The following is an 11,649-nucleotide window of genomic DNA, read 5'->3' as shown; positions in this document are numbered from 1 at the left end:
CCCCCACACCACACATGTGCACATGTGTGCTTGCACACATGTATACACACCCCCACACACATATCACACATGTGCACATGTGTGCTTGCACACATGTATACACACCCCCCCACCCCACACATGTGCACATGTGTGCTTGCACGCATGTATACACACCCACACCACACATGTGCACATGTGTGCTTGCACGCATGTATACACACCCCACGCACATACCACACATGTGCACATGTGTGCTTCCGCACATGTGTGCTTCCATACATGTATACACACCCACATACCGCACATGTGCACATGTGTGCTTGCACGCATGTATACACACCCCCACACACATACCACACAGAGAAACAGAGGCAGAGCAGAGAGACCGAAACAGACAGACAGACCGAGACTGAGCTCCAGGGGCTGTGTTTACAGCTCAGTGGTGAAGGACACAAGTTCAGATCCTCAGCACCCACAGAAAAAGTGGGACATAGCGCTTGCAATTCTGGCACTGAGGGGCGCAGAGACAAGAGGATCAATATATGCACAAAACCTTGGATTTGATTCTCAACACCACCGAAAATAAATAAATAACAAATAAACTCATGGAATTAAGATGTGTATCCTCTGGAAATTATCATAGATGTAGTTTACTTTAGCTTGCTCATAACATTTGCTACATTGAGGAAATTGATGGAACTAGAACAACTTGTGATGCCTCAAAGCACTCTGAGAAGGATTAAATCTTTCAATGATATGCACAGATAAACTCATAGACTATATAATGTGCTATATAAGAATTAATATTAATAGCTAAGATGTGACTATATGAACTGGTGTTTGCCAATAGCCTGGCATCAAGGGAAATCAGGGCTACTCCACAAAACACAACCTATAGTAGCTTCTGTATTTGTTGCTGTTTAATAAGTTCTCCCCTTATCGAAAATCCCAAATGTATCATCTGTGGTTCTGATATAGGGTACCCATGACAAGTCCCTAGCAAATGCCTCTTTCTTTTTATCATCACTGAACATCTTACTGTATGAATTACCCCGACTGCTGAACACATGTTACCAGTATTAGGTTCTATCAAGTAATGGTATAATTAACAGCCTAGTACATGTAGTTAAACATACATACAAGTAAATTTATGGAATAAACTCCAAGTCTGGCAAATATTGCCTAATCACCCTCTCCAAGTACCTAGAAATGTGTATGTTCTCACCAGTGCTGCATAGGGTTATTTCTCCATAACCCACTCAATGCATTCTGCCAGGAGTCTTTTGGGTCCTTACTAATATGTCAAGTAATTTAAAAGTATCTTTTAAAAAGTATCTATCATCTATCTATGTAGTGATAGAATGGCTACAAAGAAGTAGAGAGGCCACAGCGGAGTTCAAGAATTTCGAGATGACTTTACAGGAAGCAGAGGCAAGGCTGATGGCATTTCTGCAGAGGGAATCTCTGTGGGAGTCAGCTAATAAATCCTGCAGGAGAGCTATTGAAGAGGGCTCCAGCAAAGCCACAGCATCATAAGTGAGCAGAGGTTCAGCACTGAGTCTATCTGCAGGGGCGAGGTGCAGGACCAGGACCAGGGAGGCTGTGGAGGTCAAGTGCAGGATCAGACCTAGACAGATGAATGGGTGGATGGACAGACAGATGCCTTATAGTAGATCCTATCAACAGCAGGGACTTAACTGAACCAAAGCCTCTGAGACAGTGGGTAGTCCTCTGTCTTTTCAGTCCTTTGATGAACATATGAAATGACCAGATGACAGGTTAATGGCGGACCTGCCCTTGCTCTTACACGGGTAGATACTCTGCTCTTTATGGGATCCAGGTGAGGATATTGCTTATCAGTGTATTTTCTCTATGTAGTGCTGGAGACACATTAGATGAATCTATTTTAAGATGTACTTAAATTCAGGAGTTGCTTTGATTGACCATGGAATATCCTGAGTGAGGATGCCAGTTTTGCTACCTAAATGCATTGCTTTGTTTCTTCCACAAATGCTTACAAAAAGACACTCTGGTTTTTCAAGACAGGCTTTCTCTGTGTAACAGCTCTGTCTGTCCTAGAACTCACTTTGTAGACCAGGCTGGCCTCAAACTCACAGAGATCTGTCTGCCTCTGCCTCTGCCTCTCAAGTGCTGAAATTAAATGTGTGTGCCCCTACACCTTGCTATAAAAGATAGTCTTAACACATCCACCATTTGAAAATTAGAAAAATAACATATATTAAAGTTTTAAAAACAAAAATTCATATATTTCTACAACCTGAGGTAATACTATCTATATCTTTGGAGTCTTTCCTCTATTGTCAAATATTCCTTTCAAATATTTGTTTTTAAGCGATCCTAGAGAAGCTAAATAAGAAGGTGAATCCAAAGACAAACATATAGGCATCCTCCTGAATATTAACCTTCATCAGGCAATGAAAGGAGACAGAGACAGAGACCCACAATGGAGCACCGGACATAATTCTCAAGGTCCAAATCAGGAGCAGAAGGAGGGGGAGCACGAGCAAGGAACTCAGGACCGCGAGGGGTGCACCCACACACTGAGACAATGAGGATGTTCTATCGGGAACTCACCAAGGCCATCTGGCCTGGGTCTGAAAAAGCCTGGGATAAAACCGGACTTGCTGAACATAGTGGATAATGAGGACTACTGAGAACTCAAGAACAATGGCAATGGGTTTTTGATCCTACTGCACGTACTGGCTTTGTGGAAGCCTAGGCAGTTTGGATGCTCACCTTACTAAACCTGGATGGAGATGGGCGGTCCTTGGACTTCCCACAGGTCAGGGAACCCTGATTGCTCCTCGAGCTGATGAGGGAGAGGGAAATGGGAGGCGGTGGCGGGGAGGAGGCAGAAATCCTTAATAAAAAAATAAATTAAAAAAAACCTCCTACATGGACCTATTTTCAACACATCTAAGATCCCTCCTTTAAAAATTCCAAGTTCACACTTGGGTCTGTCTTATTTTTTTCTGAACGTTTCTCTTTTTCTTAACCCCTAGGCTTGAGATCTATGCCTAAAATAATGACTTCTAATAAATTCCAATTTTGATTCATAAAAAAATTTGTTTTTAAAACATCTGTATATACCATTTTGGTCATTTTTTTAGTGAATACTTTGGTCACTATAGTTGCCAAGGGCTTTTTGCACACCCTTGCTATTTTTTTTTTCGATCCCTGTTTTCTAGAAGTAAATTCCAGGATCAAAGAGAGGGACTACTTTGACACTGTTGAGATGGGCTGGCAAATTGCCCCCTAGGCAGATGCTGTCAACATCCATTAGTTACATATGTGAACACATGAATTGTTCCAAACCGCAGTTAATTCTGGACATCACTGGTGAAATTTGACTTGTAACTTGAGAGAGTAAAGCGCTACTGTGTTTTAAGAGGTCTGCTTACTTTGAGTGTTGTGCGGTGTGTTGGCATCGGCAACATCAGTCATATACTCTGCCCCCCCTCGATGGTTTGCTACTTTTCCATTTAATCATTTACTTCTATTGTGCATTTCCTTTTTGCATAATGGGCATCTTTTCTTTGATTTTCATTTTTTTAATTTTGAAATATAATTTAAAACACACACATACCCTTCTGTCTAATTTTTGTCATTTGCATTTGTTCCCTGATACGACCTGTACATTTCAGGGAATGCTCTATTTTATTAATGACATATTGACAAAGGAAACTCTTGTTTTGTGTTTGTTTCCGTTTTAACCTGTGCTGAAATCAGTGACTCGATAATGATACAGAGTAGAGAACTTGATAAGCATGTGTTAAATGAAGAACCTCTACAAGAATAAGTCCTAAGGGAGAGCTTTCGGGGTGATTTCACTCTTTACCTTGTCTTTGTGCAGTCTTGGAAGTGGATCCTGGCACCAATCGCTGTATATATCTTTGAAAGGACCCTTCGCTTTTACCGCTCCCGGCAGAAGGTTGTGATTACTAAGGTAAAGAAATATCCACTTTCCATCGCAGTGAGAAAAGCTCTGTTCTACCTGAGTGCAGAACTAAGTTGTCAGATGTTCACCCCCAAAGCCATAAAAATGATGTTGGAAGAGGAAACATGCTTAGTTTCCCCAGTGCTGGACAAAACTGTGGGCAATAGGGCTTTGGCCGGAACCACTAGCATGGGTCTACACTGGAGAGCACAAAGGGGGACCTGAGCCAGAGCTTCCCCACAAATGGCTTTTGTTCTGTGTACATGGTGACTATTTAAAGGGTGGATGGGACTGGGGATGTGGCTTCGTGGTGGAGTGCTTTCTTGCTATGCTCAAGGCCCTGGAATTGTTCTTGTGACCTAAACTAAAATAAAGAACTGGTTATCAGCCATTTAAGAAACTGGATGGGAGTTTCCCCTTTAAAAGGACACTTCTTAGGGACTGGGGAGATGACTGAGTGGTATTCACAGAAGAAGAGCTGCATCCAGGATTATCATGGTAAGTGAAATAAGCCTGGAAGGCAAATCAATGCCACGTTTTCTTGCACGCTTGAAATAGAAATTTCAATATGAATTAAATATAAATGTAGATAGAGTATGAAAGCAACGGAGAACTATGTGGGGGACAAAGAGATTGTGACATGAAAGCAGAATGGTGACTACTTGGGGGAGAAAGGTGTCGCCTAAGAAGGGGGCAAGTATGGAGCAGACAAGAGCAAGGTACAGTGATATATATGTGTATATATATTATACATACATATTATATACACACATCACAGTGTATTATATAATACATTATATCATATACACATATATCACAGTATGTATCTATATTATATACACATATCACATTATGTATATATAATATGTGTTATATAGTATATACACATATATCAGTGATATACATCATACTTATATGTTATATATCATATACACGTATATTACAGTGATATGTATAAATATGTTTCATAATGGCATCCATTATTTTTATGAGAACTAAAGTACAACATTATTAAAGCTGTTTTTTTTTTCTTCTTTTGAAGTATCAAGAGCCCCGAGAGCACAGAATCTCACTCCCACATTGCAACTATTGTCTGGAGCTAAGTAGTGGCTGCTCCCTTTTAGAGGGGACTTGACCTCATACCTTACAAGTCAAAAGCATTCATTTAGCTAAATGCCTGCCCTTGCCATGTTCAGACTTTGCCTCTCATGATCTATGTGCTTCACTCACAGGCTGTCATGCACCCATCTAAAGTGTTGGAACTGCAGATGTGCAAGCGTGGCTTTAGCATGGAAGTGGGACAGTATATATTTGTAAATTGCCCCTCCATTTCCTTCCTGGAGTGGCATCCCTTTACTCTGACCTCTGCTCCAGAGGAAGAATTTTTCTCCATTCATATCCGAGCAGCAGGGGATTGGACAGAAAATCTCATAAGGACATTTGAACAAAGGCCCTCACCAATGCCCAGGTAGGTCCTTGAGACCTTCAGAGACTCAAAACAGAATGTAGGTTAACCAAAAAGAAAACAACTCCTTTTTGAAGCAGACGCCTGGTAATCAAGCACATAATTAAACTAAGTGGGCAGGTACCGGCTGGGGAAGCAGCTTGTTTCTGGAAGGATAATTAAGGTTAAGGTCTGAGACGAGACTTCATGCATCTGTTGTCTTCTCTCATTTGGTAGGATTGCAGTGGATGGCCCCTTTGGCACAGTCAGTGAGGATGTTTTCCAGTATGAAGTGGCTGTACTGATTGGGGCAGGGATTGGGGTCACTCCTTTTGCTTCCATCTTGAAATCTATCTGGTACAAATTCCAGCGTGCAGACCACAAACTCAAAACACAAAAGGTATGTTCCCACATGTCATTTTCCTCCTGGCCTAGCCCTGACAGGTTAAGGCCATTGTAGCTTGAGGTCTTACCCTTAATAAGGGGGGCAGGAGAACTTATCTGGAGATAGTTAAGTAGGGTAAATGTCATTCATTACCCTTAGACTTAGTCAACAAATATTGATAAACCTGTGTATATACATATGTATTATATATGTATGGATGTTACACACACACAGTGTACATTGTGAACGATACATAATAAGGGTATGGGCTATTTTTGCTGATTTCAGATCTATTTCTACTGGATCTGCAGAGAGACAGGTGCTTTTGCCTGGTTCAACAACTTACTGAATTCCCTGGAACAAGAGATGGAGGAATTAGGCAAAATGGATTTCCTAAACTACCGTCTCTTTCTCACTGACTGGGATAGCGACATTGTGAGTTCAATTAAAGCACTGACTCCAATCTCTAAATGTTAAAATAAAATATAATGCATGAATACTAAAATTCCTTATCATTTCTTACCTGGCCTCATTCTCACACCAAAGGTTTCAAAGTGGCTGAAGGCAGAAGCAGCTGTCAAACTTGGATTTTCTGATTTTATATTTTTCTGCTTCCAGGCTGGTCATGCAGCATTAAACTTTGACAAAGCCACGGACGTCCTGACAGGTCTGAAACAGAAAACCTCCTTTGGGAGACCAATGTGGGACAATGAGTTTTCCAGAATAGCGGCTGCTCACCCCAAGTAAGTACCTCGCCCTCCACTTAACTGAGTCTACAGAGTTAGAATTTCAGTCTATTGAGAACACCTGGGGAAAGAGCACTGGGCCAGAGAGGGCCAGTGAGACAGATTATCAGGTAAGGTGTTTGCCACCAAGACTGATGATCCAGGTTCAGTTCTTGAGACCTCACATGGTAGAAGGTGAGAACAAACTCCCTTCCCTATGTTGTCCTCTGACCTCCACTCTTGAACCATGGCACTGTGCCCACGTATTGAGCTCTGACTGACCTACACAGCATACACACACACACACACGCACACACGCACACACACACACACACACACACATGCACACATATGCATGCACACACACACAAATAAACTTAACAGAAAACTTGAGGACTGAGGAAATTTCATCTGGGATTTTAGTAAAATAAGGGTCACGATCTTGCAGTTGAGGAAAACCTGTTCCTTGTTTCCACAAGCATCTGTGCCATGAACAAGGTAAAGATACTCTACCCTTATAGATAGTACTGAACCAAATAGAGCACCAGAGAAATTAACACACATTTTGGGGTTGAAGTGCTCAATAATTTGGGGTACTTTATCTAGTTCACTGACCAACAGAGCTCATTGTTTTGAGACAGTGTTTCATATATCCCAGGCTGGCCTCTACAGATGTATGTATGTATGCATATATATGTATGTACATATATACACATATATGTATGTATATATACAGATACATGTATACACACACATCCTGATATATAGTTGTCTTACTTAGGGTTTTATTGCTATGAAGAGACACCATGACACAGCAAGTCTGACTTACACTTTCAGAGGTTCAGTCCATTATCATCATTCTGGGGAACATGGTAGCATGTGGGCGGAAGTGGTGCTGGAGGAGTAGCTGAGAGTCCTACATCTTGCAGGCAACAGGAAGTCAACTGAGACACTTGGCGGTATCTTGAGCACAGGAAACCTCAAAGCCTGCCCTCACAGTGGACAATTCCTCCAACAAGGCCATACCCACTCGAACAAAGCCACCCTCCTAAAAGTGACAATCCCTATGCAATTATGGGGGCCAATTACATTGAAACTACAATAGCCAGGAACGGGAGAATAAGGACTCTAACTATATTGCATGTACATAGCAGCATTATTTATAATAGTCCAAAGTGAAAACATCCCAACTTCCAATCACCAGATGTATTGTATGTAGAGGATGGAGTTTTATTTATCTATAAAGAGGAGAGAAGTACTGACACATGCAATACCGTGGATTAACTTTGAAGATACTAAGCTGAATAAGAAAAAACGGGGGGGGGGGTAAAGATACACCTCCGTGGTGAAGAGTGTTTGCTGTTCTTCCAGAGGACCTGAGTTCAGTTCCCATTGCCCATAAAAGGTGGTTCACAACTTCCTATAAATCCAGCTCCTGGGAATCTGATATTATACATGCACATGTTACCCCCACATGTATACATTTTTTTTTAAAAAATGAACATTATTAGAAAGAAATGGTCACTTGTGGTATGACCTTTCTGTATGTAGAAAAAGTAGATCAGTGATTGTGTAGGGCAGGATGGTACAGCTGGGAGGAAACCAGTGAGTTCTAATGTATGTAACATGAGGAGCTTGCTTGTTGGGATTTCTGTCCCACCCAGTACCCCACGGCCGGCAAGCCCCCCCAAAAAATCACAGAGATCTCTATAAGTTATAAAGCTGATTGGCCCATTAGCTCAGGCTACTTATTAGCTCTTGTAGCTTATATTAACCCATTATTCTGATCTATTTTTGCCATATGGCTCGGTACCTTTTTCAGCTGGCAGGTCACATCCTGCTTCCTTGGTGATCTGCACAGGACTGGGAGGAATCAACTTCCTCCTTCCCAGAATTCTCCTGTTCTCATTGCATCATTTCTACTCCCTGTCTGGTTTTCCTGCTTATACTTCCTGCCTGGCCAATCAGTGTTTATTTAAAACATGATTGACAGAATACAGACAATTCTCCTGCACCACTTCCCCCTCTTTAAAAAAAAAGCAAAGGAAAATATCCATAGTCCATATTTTTGGGAATGTGGGCATGGTATTCTAGGCTACTTCCAGCTGTTTGGGGGCACTGATAATTTTATGGGGACCTAAAGAAAATTTAGAGTTATGATCAAGTCCTGACTGAAGTATCCTGTGAGTCTTGATCATCTCAGGCAGCAGTCTTGAACCTGTTCTAGATGAAGAACTCAGACATCTGGGCCATCTATTCCTGCCAGAGATTTCTTAGGTGGTCTTCATTGATCAAAGCTGATTTTTCTTAACTCTGAATAAATCCACAGCCTCTCATTTTCTGTGGAAACAAAAGCAAAATCTCTTCTCCAAAGTAACATATTTTTTGACTTCAATTTTGAAGCCAAGGTATTTTCAAAATATTTATCTCGGATTAATTCTGCAGCATTTATAAGCAAATATCTTTTAGTAGCTGTTGCTCCTTCCTCAGCATTCAAACAATTTAAAGAGAGCATAATAGCATACAGTATCAAGAATCTCTGTGTATTTTCCATCTTTATGTGGCTTTATTTTAACCTCTATTTCTTTTATTTTTACTTTTAACTTTTGGCTTTTTGAGACAGGTTCTTTGTGTATCTTTGTCCTGGAATTCCCTCTGTAAACCAGGCTATCCTTGAACTCACAGAGATCTGTCTGTCTCTGCCTCCCAGGCAAATCCTACCAGCATGTACCACCACAACCGGCTACTTTCTTTCTTTCTTTCTTTCTTTCTTTCTTTCTTTCTTTCTTTCTTTCTTTCTTTCTTTTTTACTTTGAGAACTTTAACCTTTAGCCTGTATATATTTTTAACACGTTGTAAACCATTTAGAAGTTTTCTTCTTCTTTGAATCTCTCTTTACTGTATACCTCTCTTTTTCTGACCATGTGGGCCTTTACTTTGCTAAGGAATATGGAGAAGATTAAAACTGTGGCTTTTACTACTAGATCCAGCCCATTCCTTAGCTTTATGAAATTCTACCCTCATGGTGGAGGTACTGGTTGTAGCCACTTTTTTCTCCCACAACTCTATGGCGTTTCAAGGTCCTTGCCAGCAAGCAAGCTGCAACAGTGTGTCCATAAACAACACTCAAAAGCTCCTATGGCATTTCAAGGTCCTTGCCAGGAAGCAAGTTGCAACAGTGTGTCCATAGCTCCATAGTCAGACTGCCTGCTTGAAAGAATCAGTTTTCCCTGGCAGGATGGCCCAGAAAGGCGGCATTTTAAAACAGCACAGCTTTTTTCCTGCTATGGCTGAAAACCGAAATGCTTTACTCGTTTTTCCCAAGCTTTCTCAGGCTTTCTGTGGATGCAGTTATCCACATGGACACCATTTGTAACATGATCAGGGCCTGCTTGTTGGGGTTTCTGTCCCACCCGGTACCCCACAGCCAGCAATCCCCAAAGAAAATCACACAGGGATCTCTATAAGTTATAAAGATGATTGGCCCATTAGCTCAGGCTACTTATTAGCTCTTGTAGCTTATATTAACCCATTATTCTGATCTATTTTTGCCATATGGCTCGGTACCTTTTTCAGCTGGCAGGTCACATCCTGCTTCCTTGGTGGTCTGGGCAGGAGTGGGAGGAATCAACTTCCTCCTTCCCAGAATTCTCCTGTTCTCATTGCATCATTTCTACTTCCTGTCTGGTTTTCCTGCTTATACTTCCTGCCTGGCCAATCAGTGTTTATTTAAAACATGATTGACAGAATACAAACAATTCTCCTGCACCAAATGTAGATGAGGGGGATGGAATTAGTGATGATGGTTGTGTATTAACTTTGTGGTTACGCTAAAAAGCATTAATGGTACAGTTCAAAGGGTGCATTTTATGGTACATGTACTATGCCATAATTAGACTTAAAAAGAGAAGTTGATATCCACAGCATAATTAGGAAGGTTGGCTTTGGCAGAATACCTCCTTCAAAGGCACAGTAAAATTTGGGGTGGGGATAAGTTCACAAAAGCTTCTTTATATAGCACTTAGCTCATATGCACTTGCTGCAGGACAAGTACTTTTCCATCTATTTCATGTTTGTAGTTCTCAGAAGAACCCTGCAAGGTAGGTTCTACTTGTATTCCAATTCTCTAGAAAGAGATGACATAGTGACATAGGTGGGATGTCAGAGCTGGACAGGCAGACTGACTCTGCCTGCACTAGCTGAGATAGCTCAACCCTTTCCCCTTAGGGACCTCCATTCAGGAAAAGCCAAAGCCTTGATTATTTGGCAGAAAAGAATTTGAAGACCAACCAAAACGAAGCAAGTTCATGAGTTTAAGTATTTAAACAGAGAATCATATAGTGCAAGGGCAGTATATAATCCCAAGACATGGACACAGGCTTCTTAAGAGAGTTGCATCTATGTACTTTCACAATGACAACGTATAATCCTGTCATTGGGTTTAACATTCCCCAAAGGGTATACTTTACATGGTTTAATACGGAAACAAAGCTTAAAATTCAGGGGAGTTAAAAATGAATAAAAGTTTCTCTACTTAAGTGTTGTTCTTTTGTGAACGAAGTTGTCGGGTGCTTTTGTGAAGTATGAGATAGGGAAGCCTCTATGGCAAAACTCAGGGTGATGCTCTAGGCCTGAGTAAGCACAGTTCATCGATTTAATTAACATTCTTGTTTGACTTGTCTTTAGAAAAAAATTTGCATTTTCTCGGTAGGTCATTTTGGTTTTATCATCTGGGTTGAGGTCTCTTCACTTAGCATGAAAGACAAACTAGATCTCTCCCTGATCGTCCTCTTAATTTCTCCTGTCTTTTTCTCCTGCCCCTGCCCCAAAGCCTAACATTTAACAGCAGTATTGCACAGTATCTTGTGTCTCAATAAAATGGGGGAAGGCTGAGAGCATACTTAGGACTTGGAAACAAAATGTTAAGAAAATATTTTCTTGGAAGGAAAATTTCAACAACTGAATTTAAGTTTTTTTAATCAGAACATATTAATTATACACAATGGGTTTCATTATATTTTCTTTCTTTTCTTTTTTTTTTTTTTTTTTTTTTTCGAGACAGGGTTTCTCTGTAGTTTTGGATCCTGTCCCGGAACTAGCTCTCGTCAACCAGGCTGGCCTCAAACTCACAGAGATCTGCCTGTCTCTGCCTCCC

The 11,649-nt window shown here is 41.0% G+C and overlaps 1 protein-coding gene across 3 annotated transcripts in view; it reads left to right on the top strand.

Annotated features, from left to right (window-relative positions):
* The window catches only part of Nox1 (NADPH oxidase 1), a 30,425-nt gene that overhangs the window by 17,828 nt on the left and 948 nt on the right, over positions 1-11,649 (top strand). For 2 of the 3 annotated variants that reach the window (XM_005358678.3, XM_005358679.1), the window contains 5 exons: positions 3,857-3,949; positions 5,173-5,408; positions 5,622-5,784; positions 6,058-6,204; positions 6,388-6,512. In XM_005358678.3, coding sequence (XP_005358735.1) covers positions 3,857-3,949; positions 5,173-5,408; positions 5,622-5,784; positions 6,058-6,204; positions 6,388-6,512 — 764 coding nt within the window. The remainder of the gene's footprint in view (positions 1-3,856; positions 3,950-5,172; positions 5,409-5,621; positions 5,785-6,057; positions 6,205-6,387; positions 6,513-11,649) is intronic. The other variant, XM_026784925.1, reaches the window with a different exon arrangement.

The sequence above is a fragment of the Microtus ochrogaster genome, chromosome X, assembly GCF_000317375.1.
Source record: "Microtus ochrogaster isolate Prairie Vole_2 chromosome X, MicOch1.0, whole genome shotgun sequence".
Classification (NCBI taxonomy): domain Eukaryota; kingdom Metazoa; phylum Chordata; class Mammalia; order Rodentia; family Cricetidae; genus Microtus; species Microtus ochrogaster.
The sequence above is the reverse complement of the archived record's forward strand: the minus strand, read 5'-3'. Positions and strand labels throughout refer to the sequence as shown.